Source organism: Dioscorea cayenensis, chromosome 19 (assembly GCF_009730915.1).
Source record: "Dioscorea cayenensis subsp. rotundata cultivar TDr96_F1 chromosome 19, TDr96_F1_v2_PseudoChromosome.rev07_lg8_w22 25.fasta, whole genome shotgun sequence".
NCBI lineage: Eukaryota > Viridiplantae > Streptophyta > Magnoliopsida > Dioscoreales > Dioscoreaceae > Dioscorea > Dioscorea cayenensis.
The window spans coordinates 2033263-2048736 of NC_052489.1; the positions used below are offsets into that span (position 1 = coordinate 2033263).

Sequence of the window (15474 nt, forward strand, 5' to 3'; positions counted from 1 at the left end):
TATTAAAATATTATTTTGAACAGATGTGACATATGATAGACTCGAACAAATATTATTTTGTGGAGTGACACTTGTCATCTTCGTACACTATGACCAAAATAGCAAAAGAAAAACTCAAATATAACCAAAATTACTGCCAGATAATTCAGAGCACATTCAAAACAATTTTTTGAAAATTTTCAAGACTTATGGTTCATACACAACGTGGAAGATTTATGCACAACCGAACTCTACACAGCCAGCAAAAAGAAGGGCCAAATTCCAGTGAATAAAGTTACAGACAAATTTCTTGCAAGACATCAAAGAACATTTCAAAGCAATAAGGAAATAAACAAGCAACTCATTGTTATCCTACCGGTTAGAGACATTAAGCACACTATCATCCAACAGGCCACTGCACAAAGACTGCTCAGAGGTTTTTATGTTTACAGCCAAGGAGATAACTCATATGAGTTTGTCTTTCAATGGCCTTGCTTCGAAGCCGCCTTCTTCACGATCAATGAGGTTATATGGCATGTATGTTCCCAATAGTCGGTCCCATACGGAGAAAAATGGCTGTGAATAATTGAATTTGGTGCCTTGGTGCTGATGATGGATGTCGTGATACGCTGTGTTGTTCTGGAAAACAATGTGGAAGATGTTTCCCGGCAAGCACAGGCCACAGTGATCGTCAATGGTCTTGACCACTGCAAAACAGAAGAAGTAAACGGCTGTCCTCGCGGTCATTCCTGAGATTAGAAATGAGATGGCACCGCCAAAAGTATCGAGGAGAAGGCCCTCTAATGGATGGTTGTAGAGTGCTCCGATCGCGTAAGGGATGACAAGCTTGTGGTGTTGTGAGTGAACATGACGGTATAAAAACTTGTTCTGGTGCATGTACCGGTGCACAAAGTACTGCCATGTGTCCATGACCAACATGGCTACTATGAACTGCATTAGTTGAACAGGAAGGGATGGCTGGATTTGAGTTTCGGTTGAACACAGCTTAGAAGTCATCTGCAGTATGAATAAAACTAATCGATAAGTTTTTTTCTGTCAGTTTTTAAATGCACATAATAAAGATGTCATTTAAAGTAATGTCATAATTTAGTATGATTATGAGGTTGCCAGAATGTTATCTAGCAAAGTAAAGATGAGCATAATAAGCATTGAATTGGGATTCAACAGCTGACACACCGATGAGCGTAGTCTGGGCAACATGAAAATGACCTTTAGGTTGTGAAATAACAATACATTGTACGGATTGACAGCATAATCATGCATTCATATGCTTCTGTTCAGAAAAATTAAGCTCTGTGATTAAGATCACATAAAAAGAATGGTAAAACAAGATAAAGAGTACTAACGTAAAAACAAAAAATTGGACAGCAGAAATTCTTGCCACAAAATGGGGGAGATCTTGATATGATTATGCTTTGGCTTTGGTGCCAAAACCTGAGTTGTTCCTTATTGGTTCATTGCAACTATGGTCATTAATCGGTGCAATCATTAATTTCATCTTAACTGCAGCCTCTAACAAGGTCCACATCAATAATTAAATGAACTTCCATGTTAACTTTGTAGTTCTTTTCATGGAACTTTTATGTTTCTCAATTTTGTCTTTCAATCTCTAAGTCTAATTTAATTCCCTCTATTGACCAAGCTTTATACTCAAAGCATTTTTAACACATAAAAGTACATGACCATCAACATGGCATGTTTCTCAAAGTTTGAGCAAACATCCACAGCAACAAAATAAAATTTCCATTATCCAACATGCTTGATATGTATTGTCTAAGTAGTCAAAGTCCCAACCCAAGATGTTCCTTTTATGACATCATGTAAATTACAAAGTTCATCATCGGTTAATCAGTTAAGATATTGTCTCCTTTGAAGGAACCTGTACTAATCCATCCATACCATAAAGCTCAAAAAATCAAGTTCATGTTTTACTTCTGGAAAGTACAAAGTGAAGGTATTATCAGTTCTCACTTCTCAAGTTTTCGACTTTAGATCAATCATCTTAAGACTGTCACAGCTCATGTAAACATGCAACGAATGGCAAAAACCTAAAATCACACATTAAGTTTTTCTTACATCAACATTATACAAATACGACAAATCTCTCATTCTAGCTAACAATGAACTTCACTGCCCTATAATACACTTGTTACTCGCCATCCAAAAGACATCACCACTTAAGAACACCAGAAATCTAAAAAGAAAAAACAATTAAAAGCCAAGAGATGAACTACCCTACCAATGCTCTAGAGAACTATATCAAACCATGAAATCAAATTCATTCTTTGCTTGAAATGTAGATAATACTAACCAAGAACAGCAGCTGTGCAACAGTGGCCTGAACCAGCTGCTGAAGCAAAACACCCTTGACAACTGATGATAAGGGAACCAAATTCTTCTGCTCTTCTTCTTTCCTTGTGTGGAGCCGAAATCGGTCTAATGGTGGCAAGAGTTGGTACATGCCAGCATAAAGCCAATAAACCACAATGGGGGCAAAGGTGCCCATCAATTCATCGCTAGCATATCCCTCCCAAAACACCATCACTATAGGGAGTTAATCACCCAATGAAAGTCCTGATAAATTCAAGATCATTACAGATCTTCAAAATTTTCAAATTTCAAACGGAAAATCAAAAGCCGAGGCTGCAAATGTTTAAACCCACAATGGATCAAAAACCATCAAAATTTGATAAAAAGAGATGAAATTCAGTGGAAAGTTCTGAACTTTAATACAGAATCCACAAACGCAATTTAGGTTTTGCTCCGAAACTTATCAAACTTGAGAAATCTAGGGGATATCAACATGGCAACAAAATTTCTCCAAAAAAAAGGCACAGCAATCATGAATCACATCAAAAAAATTTGGAACAATAAGCAAGATGATGCAAATTGATGATCAAAAGCAAGCAAAACACAGTTCAGGGGATTGGGAAAAACAGAGAAAGATCAACCCTTTAGGATTTGGAGAATGCGCATCAAAATTCTCAGTCCTATCGCCTCCACGTTCGAATCAGAGAACAATTGGGAAAACTTGGCTATGACATTCGGACAAGAGACAAATCCCTGCTAAAATTTCCAAGAAAATTAATCAAAATCCCGGATCTGGAGAGAATCGAAGGGGTTTGGAAATCCTTCGTTCTCTCCTTCCTGAAGGGATTTGAGAACCCAAAAACAGGGCAAAAAAATAACATATATATATATATTTTGGAAAAAAAGGATTTATCCTTCAGTTTTAAGTTAATTTTATTTATTACATTTTTAATTAATTTTATCTAATAATGTTTAATTATTTAATTAAAAATTTTATTTTTTAAATTGTGGGAACATGAGGCTGTCCACTCCCACAATAACTTTTTTGCACAAATAAAATAATAATCCTTCTGTTTCCAGTTGGGATGTTATTCCTGAAGATCATAAATAAAAAAAAGAAATTTGATTCTTCTTCATGTTTATAAAATAATTAAACGAATTAAAGCTAAAAAAAATCTCATATTTATAAATTAATTAATAAAAATACAGAGTTTTAGACAACTAAGAAGCTTGATTTCTACAATGCTCATCAAATCTTCAATCAATGATAATGAAACAGGTGAAGTTTCTGCAAAGGTTTTTTTTTTATCGAGATGAGCGATTAAATCACTTAAAAAAATTCATAAGCATGCATAAGTTTCAAACACAATAAGTAGAGATGGAGCCCGCGCACACATGGGACATTGAGACCACCTGCACATAATTATTATTCACACTCTCAAAAAATATGTCTTCACCCATAAATTGAACGGCCAGAAGTTTCTGCAAAGTTGCAATATAACTGAATTGAATTGGAACTCATGAATAGTCTAATAACAATGTGTTCATGAGAAGGAACACTGAAACACACTTATTCACAGCTAAACTAACAAAGATTAAGAGCTTATATTCTCTCACACAATGTTTATCAAATCATCAAAATATGATAGTGAAACTAGTAGAAGATTAAACTTCAAAGAATCTGCAGGAAAGATGAATGTTTTTCATCTCAAGCCAGCAGAATCAACAGAATTCTTCAGATGCCCTCCAAACAAAGACATGAGACCACCACCATGCACTCTTCCTTCAGGAATCACAAGCCCAGTGCTCCTCTCCCTCTCTCTGAATTTCATTGAGATCGGAACAAGCAATCGGTGAGGTATTAGTTGTTGTTTCTCCAATGCATTGTTTGCCGATTCATTGCATTCAGAGATTGCACTTGCACTGGCAGTTGATGAAGAGTGTTGTTCATTGTCCACATTCCTATTTCCATTCATTGATGACAATACAATACCTTTGAAGAGGCCGGTACCGATCATTCCGGCATTCTTTGGGCCATTTTGATCTTGCTGCAATGCCATTTTGCTCCCATGAGCAGCACAGAGACCACTCTTCCCCCTAGCAAACTTCTCACAACCTCCCGGGAATGTACATCGCTTGCCCCCGCCATGTGCCTTGCAGAAATCAGTACTACCTTGTGCGCTCTTCCCGCAGCCATTGAAATGGCACCGTTTTCCCCCGCCATGCTTCACACAGCAGTCAGTGCGGCCACGAGCACTCTTCGTGCATCCCGTTACTGCACAGCGCTTCCCTCCTCCATGAGCAACACAAAAATCAGTCCCTCCGTGCACACTCTTTGGACATACTCCTCCACCTTCAAACAAACAACGTTTCCCACCTCCATGTCCTTTGCAAAGGGGTGTGCTCCCTTCTGCTCCTTTAGTACACCCTTCAAAGATGCACCTTTTGCCACCACCATGAGCCTTGCAGTACATTGTGCTACCCTGTGCACCCTTGCTACAGCCTTGATACTGACACCGGCGTCCTCCGCCATGGGAGATGCATAGCCCTGCTTGTCCTTCAGCACTCCGTGAGCACCCCTCTTTGGTGCATCTCTTCCCACCACCATGCCTAATGCACAAACCAGACTTTCCTCGGGCTGCTTTGGTACACCCAGGATGGCCACACCGGCGACCACCTCCGTGAGCAATGCAGTAATCTGTCTTCCCCTCAGCACTTTTTGTGCATCCGAGCATTTGGCACCGCCTCCCACCTCCATGAGCCTTGCAGAATGCTGTTCGGCTTTCAGAACCCTTGTTGCAACCAGGTTTCTGGCACCTTTGGCCACCTCCATGAGCAATGCAAAGACCAGATGATCCCCTTGCACCTTTGGTACATCCCTTAAACCCGCATTTCCTCGGTTGATTTTTATACGTTTTCTCGTGGGGAATGGCATCAGTGATCAGGGAATCCGATACTTGGGTCGTGGAGGAAGGCTCTGGACTGAACTTGGGTTGATCTTGAACATGCTGTGTTTTTTGCATGACATTGCTATTGCTGAAGTTTTCCATCCTTGGAGCAAAGATCAAAGATGGCATATACCCACCAGATTTCTTAGCTGATGTTGAACCTTCATCAACAACTAACTGGAATAAACTTTTCCCATTGATATCAGAGAGAGAATCTGAATTACCTTGTGATGCATCCAGTATTGGCACCGAAATATCCCTCGAGAGGCCGAGTTTCAGCAAACCTGAATCAGACTCAGAAATCACACTTTCGCTAAGTAAACTAATAGATTCTTTGGTTTTACTGACCGCTGATGAACAATAGCCATCATTATAAGAAGTTGGAGTTGGACCCAAACCGAGAACAAGCTTACAACCATCATCTTGAGCAGAAAGGAAGTCGTCATTATGACTCCGGTAATATACTCCTTTGCCACTCCTCTCAACTCCATAGTCCACAAAATCTAGACGTAAAACAGTATCACCCAAGTTGCTGTCATTGCCGCCGAAAGAGATGTTCCCTGTTCCTGTGACTGAGCTGTTTGGTACAGAACACTTTCCATGCAAGAATAAATCAGTCACATTAAGCTCCATGGTTTTTCCAACGAGTTTGTGGGGGATCTAGAGATGAAGAATCACAAATACTACAATCTATCAATACAACTTAATGAGTTCACTACCGGGTACCGATCTGGTGTATATGAAATAAAAATAGGTATGGAAATCTAATTTGAAATCCCCTCCACTAACAAAGCCAGATGTGTCTGTCCTGTCCATGACTGATGAACTGCTTAAAAAAATAGTTAAATGTTTCAAAGGACTAGTCCTTTATCAGCATAGTTGAGCACTTCCAGTGACAAAGGACATGGAGCAGAACAAACAACATGAGAGTGGACACCAAAGAAGCATATCTGACAGTGAAGACTTCTCAGACCTTATTAATCCTACAAAGAAGAAATTGATGCAGAAGATCATCATAAATCAAAAGTGGTATATAGAAATAAGATTCCCAGTTTACAAAGAAGAAACTCATTTTTTTCAGATACAAGAACATTGAAGTCCAAACAAGGATAATTACATTTAGTTTAGAGATATACTCACTTGCAATCAGACAAATTTCAGGAACAATGTTGCTCTTTTAAGTTTACATATAATTTGAAGAGAAAAAGGTTAGAACCAGATTTATTTATATTAAGCATAAACATTAAACTAGCAATTATATATGAGAGTAACAAGCAAGTTCACAGCTGATGATTGCTTGATTTTCTATAGATGTAATATAAAAACAGCATCCCACAAATGCTTAAAAAAAACTCATCAATATGCCTCGTAAAGTTGACATAGTGCGCTAGATATATCAATCAAAATCCATCAACAGCAAGAATCAATTTTCACCATCAAACCACATTGTTCAATGCGGTCATTAATTCTAAAGCATACCAATCACATAGATCTAACAGCATTCCTGATATCATAACTAGCAGGACAAATCCCAACATATGACAAACAAACATACTGAAGCAAGTCAGAAGAATGAATTACTCACAAATAATGCAATAAACCTCCAAAGCTAACCACAATAACCAGTACTAGTAAAAGCAAGCATAATTAGTACTAACAAAGAATATTCCTGACTCCTGACAGAAGTAATGAGGAAGACAAATTATGAGAGTACAATCAGTAATGTGATCTGATCATGTAGATTTAATCCCAAATGTTGCACTGTGTAAAGCACACAACAATTACAGCATATAAAATTTCCAGAGAAGAAGAGCTGGGTTTCTTATCATCTTGAATTTATTAAACCAAAATATATTAGAGGAAAAAAAAAATACAAAACTAGATTGGAAATAGTCCACAGATCAAAGTAGATGTCTGCAAAAATCATCACAAACACTAACATAGAAGTCCACAAGATAACATGAAGGATGACAATAAATGAGAACTAATAAGCAAGCATAAAGAGACATCTTTATCATCAGAATCAATTCTAGCCAAAGATATAAACATCAAGACGACAAAAGAACAATCACAAAGATGAAACATATTAAAGCGGAACAAGAAAAATCACTCAAAAATAGCTGAATTTCAGTAGGAAGGTAAGAGATGGATATATATATATATATATATATATATATATATATATATATATATAAACCAAATCTTACAAACCTATCATCCAAAAGTTCTAAATTGGTGGATTGCTTAAAGTTTTTATCTTTCCCTCTGTTGATAATAGAAAAGAAAAAATGCAACTAAAGAATCATAACCTTTCAATGTTCAAAATCAAATAATAATCTTTAATAAACACAAAAACAGAGAGCAATTTCAACATGAACACAAAAAACAAAACGAAACATGATATATCCTCATCTTTCCTCTATGAAAACTATGAAATCTACCTCAAAAAGAGCACAATTAAAAGCAGTTAAACACAACAAATCACATCAAGCAATCATAACAGAACTTTAGATCACTCTAAAATAGAGAAGAAAGTCCCCATTACCAAGCAAAATCAAAATTTCTCAGCACGGCCAACGCCTCCAAACTCAACAAAACCTCAAATTAATCCCCAAACAAAGAAAATCCAAACAAATCCAACTCAGAGATCCAAACTCCTCAAATCACTCAAACAAACTCATGAATCAACAACAAAAACAATCAAAGCAAACCTCAAAGCACCAAATCCAACCACCAAACCCCCATAACATCAAACTAACTGATAAAAACCATACCCCAAAAAGCAAAAATCTCAAACTCCAAAAAGACAAAATTTTAACAAAAAAACAAACATCACCACCACAAAAAAAGCACAGAAAAAAGCAAGAAAAATACCAGAAAAGAGCCAAGGACAGACCTCTCAAGCTCCCAACAGCGAAGAAGATCCCAAAGACAGCAGAAAGCCGCAATCTTTCCACAAAGAACACAAACAAAAAATCCAAAGAATTGCGTATATATATACACACACCCAGAGACAGAGATATTAAAAATAAATAAATAAATAAATAACAAGAACTCGGAGAAATGTTGGCGTTTCTATAAAAATTTTATTTGTCTGACGGTGTGTTGACGGCTATCGTGCTGACGTGGCATACGGCGTTAGAAACGAACCGTTAGTTGAGGTGTCGGGGTTCGGTGGGCCCCACACCACGATCTCGCGGGGTACGTCCGTGTTCAGAGCTTTATACAGTGGGCCCCACGTGCATTTGTCGCGTAGTTAAAGAACATGCTGGGGTTCTTGTCGGCAACTCTTTCCACTCTTCTTCTTCTTTCTCTAAGAAAAACTCTATTTTCGATTAGGGGTGTAAATGATACACCTCTACTCGCAAGCTACTCGGGTTCGATTCGGTGAAAACTCGAACTCGGCTCAGTCACAGTCGAACCGAGCTCGAGTTCGAGTAGCTCGAGTAATCGAGCGAGCCGAGTTCGAGTATTGTAATACTTGGCTCGAGTGCTCGCGAGCCTAATCGAGCATGTATGTATATATAATATTAGATTTATTTGATAAAAATCAAGGGAAAAACTTTCGAGCTCGAGTTCGAACATAATGTTTATGGTTATTTTCAGCTTTTTTGAGCTTAATCGAGCGAACTCGAGTAGCTCGATTTGTATACCGAGTCGAGCTCGAGCTATAAAATAAATACTCGATCGAGCTCGAACCGAGTATCGAGTACCGAGTTTTCAGTTGAGCTCGAGCTCGATACTGCTCGGCTCGAACTCGATTGATTACACCCCTATTTCCGACTAACTCCGTTGATGGTCAGGTTTTTATTAAACTTCTTCATAAGTGATGGTGGCTCGAACGATGAACAATGACATATTTTTAAAAATATAAATAATAATTATGTGTGAGTGATTTCAATGTTTATGTGTGTACTAATCCTGAAGTTTATGTATATTTTTGTTTTTTTTTTACAGTTTAACTGTTGATATCGGCAAAACCAAAACTCCGTTCTCCATAATTTTTTTATTATTTAAATAAATAAATAAAGATAATTTCTTTAAATTTTCACTTTTAAAAAATATATAAATAAATAAATAAAAATTATGGTGGCCTTCCAACCAATCATCAAACAAGAAGTAGATCTGACTATGGGTACAAAAAAACACAAAAAAATATCATGATTTTTTTGGTACCAGTGTGAACTTTAGTTCTCATCACATGCCATGCTTTTAATGATAGTGTCACAATAACTTGCAGCTTTTTATTGAAGGGGACAATTGATGGAGATTAAACAATGTTTGGTTTTGCATAGAAGAATAAATTTTGTATACACAAAAATCACATTTTTTTTTTAAAAAAAAAATAAAGTTTGATAAACACATAAATCAATTTGGTGGTGTTATATCTTGCACAGTGTATTAAAAACAAATAAGAGGTCCACATAGTTTGCTTAAATCTTAAGCAAAAGTTAAAAAAATAATAATAATAATAATTATGGGCGTTAACGGGGGGTTTGACGGCGTCAGGTGACGTCATGCAGGAGAGGACTCTCGCTCTCCATTCGCTGCGTCCACCCACGTGGCATTCAGTTATTGTTCGGTAGATCCACGTGGCAGTTTTCGACTGCTGGGCTTGCACGCGAACCCAATTCCGTTCATCAGAGAAAACGACAAAATAGAGGCACGCTGGGGTGTACGATATGGACACGTGTCGTAGTCTGAGTGGTGCATGCGATATGAGCTATCGGATTCGGGCGTTGATTTCGAAGTATCCAGAACCCGAGACGCAACGTGTCAACAAACTCACAAGCGACAAAATCATCGTACGAAATGACGAAAATGACCGTAATTCATTGCGTGATGAAATTCTCTTCCTGCGCTTTCAGTGGATTTATTTGATTTTAAGACCAAAAATTTATAATTCCATATAAATTAATTACAAGCACAAACTGCATTAAATAATAATAATAATAATAATAATAATAATAATAAACAATCAGGTTCAAGATAACATAGAACATATCATTTCATCAATGCATTTCAGGCCAATGTCTGTAGTTAGAAAATAATACATAGTTGATCGAAAGAAGAAACATCGACAAAGAACATAAATTGTGAATGGCCCATGCTTTGCTAATCTTCAACAACTTTGCAAAGCTATGACACACATTTTGCCGATAAATATTCAACACGGAAAACAAATGATCGAAGAAGTTTCAACTACATGAGCAATGCTTGTTCTGTATTTGCTGCGGGTTTCAAATAACTTTGCTATGTGTTTATGTACAATGGCTAAGCTCTTTCCCTTTTGCAGGCAAGGTCAAGTAATTACGGTGATTCTCAATACTCATTTCCACCTCTTTGCATTCTTCAGACCTTTCGATTTCGCCTTTGCTTGTTGAAAGGCTTGAATTTTCTGTTTCTTCCTGGCTTCTTTTTCCTCCTGTTTTAGTGAAAATTTAGTGCAACACAGGAATATGGAAAACTTAAAGAGTTTCAATTAATGTTTGAACAAATCAATAGTTTAGTCAAGTAGATAACCTTTGACATCTTTGATTTGGCTTTGGCTTTAGGGGCCTTCTCTTCAAGCTCTGCTTCGCGTGAAAGTTCTCTCTCTCGAGCCTCGAGGTTCTTTTCCAAATAATACTGTTGAGAAAGAACGAGGAAAATCATTCATCACTCGACTATATGTATAAACAAACAGCACAACCGATAAAGATAGGCTGAAAGAATGAAAACAAATATCTTCAAAATTACATTTTGTGTGAATTAGCAGCATTTTAAACTAAGCTAACGATGTGCATAATGAAATCCAAGGAAAACAAAAAACTAAGATGATAAACTCACATTATAGTCGCCTGCATAGTCACTAAGGCCTTTATCCTTCACCTCCACTACCCTATTAACTATCTGTCTTACGAAGTACCGATCATGAGAGACAGTAATGACAGTGCCCTGATATTCTGATATTGCCTCCTGTTCAAAAACAATAAGATTCAACACTGTTGATTCTGCCAACAAACATGCAGAAAGATACTGTAGAGTTACATCATATTAAAAAAATACGGGTAGACCTCAAGCATCTCTTTGGATGGTATATCCAAATGGTTGGTTGGCTCATCTAAAACAAGCAACGTCGACGGCTTCACCATGAACTTGCAAAAAGCAAGTCGTGCCTGAAAGAACATGTGTAAGTTTGCTATTTCAGGCTACTAATTAACAAATTGTATTTGGAAAGGAAACAAAATCAAATTGATTTGAATTATGTTTTGTTTCATAAGTGCAGCATTGTAGGAATTTCACGAAACGGATTAACTGGACTGATAAAGGTACAAAGGTAAAATGGTTTCCCAATAACTAATATGTAGCAATACCTTCTCCCCACCACTTAAAAGGTTGACCTTTCTGTCAAGCATGTCAGATTTGAAGTTGCATCTACCAAGAAGACCCTTTATATCATCAATTCTCCAGTCCACTGCAGCTTCTTCCACTGTTTGAAGTACTGTTTTATCTAAATCAAGCGCTTCTGCCTGGTATAGATGGTCAATGTAGAACAATCATGAAACATCAACTCACTTGATTGTAGCAGCTAAAACAACATTTGAAACAGTGAACAAGTAAAACGCCTCAAAATCCTCAAAATTGATGAAAAGGACTATCTAAATACAACAGACATGAACAGGTGCATGTTGGCCAGGTTTGAGTATGGGCAAAAAAGATCATACAGCTTGCCATCAAATCAGAATGCTTGCATACTCCAGCAAAATGATGGACTACTATCAAGTTTTGCATCTTTATATTGAGACCACAAACATCATCAACAATTTTTTTGTTATTAATGAAAAAAAACTTGAAGGATGTACCAACCTGGTTCTGTTCAAAATAATTTGGTAGCACATTATGTTCCCCGAGCAAAACTTCTCCTCCTCTGGGTTTCTCAAGACCCATGATTAGCTTAAGCAATGCACTCTTCCCACATCCATTTGGGCCAATAATAGCTATTTTCTCACCCCTTTCAACTAATAGATTTGCCTTGTGGAACAAAACCTGGCAAACAGAAAGTAAGTAAAAATACTTATAATGGGCATTATTAAACATTCTTTCTTATTGAGAACACTGAAAAGCCATCAAAGAAAGTTCTTGAGCTAATGATCATTTCTCCTAACCTCATCCTCATATCCAAATTCCAAATTCTTAAGCATTAGTACAGTTCTACCACTTCTTCCACGTTCAGGAAACCTGATCTTCATTTGTTTTCTCTGGAAAGGCTTCTCAATTTGCCCTTCTTCTTGAAGTCTTTCCAATTTCTGCAATAATAATTGCATCAGAGAAGTACTAGAACTTATCAGCAACGTAACCATATATTTTCTTGAACTTCATAACGAACACTTTCAAGAAAATGACAATCAATAAATGGCACAGCAGGCTACCCACAATAAAAGCACAAACAGTATCAGATCACACAGTGCCTTTGTTACATCAATATATTTAGAATAAGCCTGACCAGTTGGGACCAATAAGATGAAAAAAAGCATAGTGGCAGTTTGACAAAATTGCTTTGATAAAGAAACAATCAAGTAATACCTTTTCTTCACTAGAAGCACGTCCAGAGTTAGCACCAGCTCCCAATCTGCTTATCAAGTCTTTTGTATGCTCAATCTCCTTCTGCTGTTTTTCCCATGCTTGATACTGCGCTTCCACCCATGCAGCTTTTGCTATAACATATTCAGAATAATTCCCCATAAATGTCCTGGATACTCCCATATCAGTTTCCACAATTTTCGTGCACAATTGATCAAGGAAGGCCCTATCATGGGATATGATAACCATTGGAACATCTTGCTTATTGAGGTATTCTTCAAGCCATTCGATAGTATCAAGATCAAGGTGATTTGTGGGTTCATCAAGGAGCAACAGATCAGGTTCCTGCAAAATAGATACTTATCCACTACTACTTCGAAATACAATAAAAATCAGCATACAAATCAAGCATGATTTTGCAAAGCCATGAAATTTTGCAATGCTCCGTACAATCCAATGTACTGAAACCAATACTATGACCATATACCTGAAGAAGAATTTTCCCCAGAGACATCCTCATCTGCCAGCCGCCACTAAATGAAGCAACCAACCTATCCGAATCCTCAGGAGCAAAACCAAGCTCTGGCATCAATTTGCTGATCTTCATATCAACCTCATCTAAATTAAGATCCTGTGCCCTTCTCTGCAGCAAATCCAACTCATCCAGCAACCTCCCCATCAAATTCAAGTCCTCAGTGGTCTTCTCCAGCGCATTCTGCACCTTCTCCAGCCTCTCCGCAATCTCCATCTCCTCCGCAAACGCACTCAAAAACTCCTCCTTTACCGTCCTGCTAGGACAAACCTCGAATTCCTGGCTCAAAAACGCTATTTTCATATTCTCCCTGGCTTTCACAATATTCCCCGAATCCGGCTCATCCAACCCAGCAATGATCCGAAGCTGCGTCGTTTTCCCAGCACCATTAACACCCACCAGCCCAACCTTCTCCCCTTTCTTCACCTCCCAGCTGACATCTCTGAGAACAGTAACACCTTTGAAGCTCTTACTGATGTTCTCCAGCCGAATCCCAGAGGAAACACTAGAAGCCCCAGAATTAGACTTCTTCTTTCCCTGCCTCTTCGCCGCCGCATCGCCGGAAGAGCTCTCAGAGAACAAAGACTCAATATCGTCCTGCGTCTCAATAACAGAAGTCTCAACAGCAACAGCTCGAGCAATCGCTCCTCTCCTTCTAGCAGCACAAAAACTAACCTTTTTCACCAAAGACGCACGAAATCTCCGCGATTGAGCAGGAAAAGCCGAAAATGGAGCCAATTTGTGCAGAATTCTAGGGTTTCCCGCGGGTAAAAGCGCACCGCCAGGGAGAACACTAGATCGGAGATCAACTCCACGGAGTTTAGCGGTGATATCCATCCGAATTGATGAAAGAATTAGGGTTAGGGTTTACAGATTGAGAACCAGTGCGAGCTCCTCTCGAGCTCTCCACACGAGAACGATGCCAAGCGCGCAGCGAAACTGAGAAAATTTTAGTTTTTTTTTTCTCAATTTATAATAATAACTCGAAATTTCAAGCCTTTTAATTAAATTGCCATCATTTTAAACTTAATTACGGGAAAGACCATTGTTTTGAGAGAGTGGCATTTTCGTTATTATTGGGAATGAAGTGGGTGATTTAATAAATATTTAGATATTTTCTTTAATTTTCTAATTTTTTGTGGTGAATAAATGAGGTGATAATGTGGTGGGAATGACTTAACGTGCTCCACTGATCCTTTTGATGCTTGACAACCTGTAATTTTTTGCCACGTGTACAAATGTACAATTTACATGTGTTCCGGATGTCCACCAGAAATGGGGTCACAAAGCTCACCTCCCACACAAACAGTGATTTTTTTAAAAAAAGTATTTTTTTTTTCCTTAATTTTTTAGGTGGCAGCTTTATTTGGTTCTTTTATATATATTTTTTTTAATTTAAATGTCTGTTTGTGATTTTTTTAAAAAATTATTTTTCCTTAATATTTTAGGTGGTTATTTGTTCTTTTATATTTTTCTTTTTATTTAAATGTCTACACTATTAAGGTATAACAGTAGGGCTTTGTGTATGTATTTTTAGATTATTAATTTATGCTGATGTTTATTCAGTTTCTTTGGTCTTAATATGATAAATATTATACACAATATATAATAATAATAAATATTAAAAAAAATAGATAAACCACACAGCTAATGAGATACACCATAGTGAACCCTAACCACCGATAGTGTTTAAAAAGTCTGGACAATAAAAAAAGAGTAAAGAAAAAAAAAATTTGCGATGATGAACCGAAAAAATTATCTATCTATGGTAGCATATGTTAGCCAAGCATTCAAACTAAAAGAAAAACGATGTTATTCATCATAATTAGCTTGTATAAAAAATTACACAAATACTAACCCCGGAGCTGGGGTTGCTAACCCTAGCTTTGAAGTTAATATTTATATTAGATTTCGTGAAAGCTATCCGTGATAAATAGCATTTGTACTATAAGAAATACGAACAAAGTTAAAACTGCATTTTATTTTTCTTTCAATATGAGGTACTAACATCTATATCTCTTATAAATTAAAATTGTGCATATTTAGCATTATTATTGAGCTAAACTTCACTATGTTCACCAATTAGATGGTGTTGCTTTTAACTCTTTTGCTAAATTAATT

General features: G+C 37.2%; 3 protein-coding genes across 3 annotated transcripts; all 3 read right to left on the reverse strand.

Annotated features, from left to right (window-relative positions):
* Positions 1-141: 141 nt before the first annotated feature.
* On the reverse strand, positions 142-3161 carry LOC120283703 (very-long-chain aldehyde decarbonylase GL1-9-like). Its single transcript, XM_039290420.1, has 3 exons — positions 2952-3161; positions 2312-2574; positions 142-996 (listed from the first exon to the last, which is right to left on the reverse strand). Exons 2-3 carry the CDS (start codon positions 2540-2542, stop codon positions 445-447), a joined length of 783 nt encoding a protein of 260 aa, XP_039146354.1. The 5' UTR covers positions 2543-2574; positions 2952-3161; the 3' UTR covers positions 142-444.
* Positions 3162-3789: 628 nt separating this feature from the next.
* LOC120283702 lies at positions 3790-6029 on the reverse strand. The gene has a single exon (XM_039290419.1). The coding sequence runs from the start codon at positions 5889-5891 to the stop codon at positions 4014-4016; it is 1878 nt and encodes a 625-aa protein (XP_039146353.1). The 5' UTR covers positions 5892-6029; the 3' UTR covers positions 3790-4013.
* A 4212-nt stretch (positions 6030-10241) lies between these two features.
* On the reverse strand, positions 10242-14297 carry LOC120249635 (ABC transporter F family member 5-like). Its single transcript, XM_039258210.1, has 9 exons — positions 13309-14297; positions 12825-13166; positions 12407-12547; positions 12108-12287; positions 11615-11770; positions 11315-11416; positions 11088-11216; positions 10782-10886; positions 10242-10683 (listed from the first exon to the last, which is right to left on the reverse strand). Exons 1-9 carry the CDS (start codon positions 14188-14190, stop codon positions 10588-10590), a joined length of 2133 nt encoding a protein of 710 aa, XP_039114144.1. The 5' UTR covers positions 14191-14297; the 3' UTR covers positions 10242-10587.
* Positions 14298-15474: the final 1177 nt, after the last annotated feature.

What these genes read in the sequence shown, in the direction of transcription:
- LOC120249635 (XM_039258210.1), bottom strand. Translation starts at nt 14,190, where the DNA reads ATGGATATCACCGCTAAACTCCGTGGAGTTGATCTCCGATCTAGTGTT. An exon ending in TGGGGAAAATTCTTCTTCAG is followed by an intron (nt 13,167 to 13,308) that starts GTATATGGTCAT and finishes TCTATTTTGCAG; the next exon opens with GAACCTGATCTGTTGCTCCT. An exon ending in GTGCTTCTAGTGAAGAAAAG is followed by an intron (nt 12,548 to 12,824) that starts GTATTACTTGAT and finishes TTATTATTGCAG; the next exon opens with AAATTGGAAAGACTTCAAGA.
- LOC120283702 (XM_039290419.1), bottom strand. Translation starts at nt 5,891, where the DNA reads ATGGAGCTTAATGTGACTGATTTATTCTTGCATGGAAAGTGTTCTGTA.
- LOC120283703 (XM_039290420.1), bottom strand. Translation starts at nt 2,542, where the DNA reads ATGGTGTTTTGGGAGGGATATGCTAGCGATGAATTGATGGGCACCTTT. An exon ending in TTGCACAGCTGCTGTTCTTG is followed by an intron (nt 997 to 2,311) that starts GTTAGTATTATC and finishes TTCATACTGCAG; the next exon opens with ATGACTTCTAAGCTGTGTTC.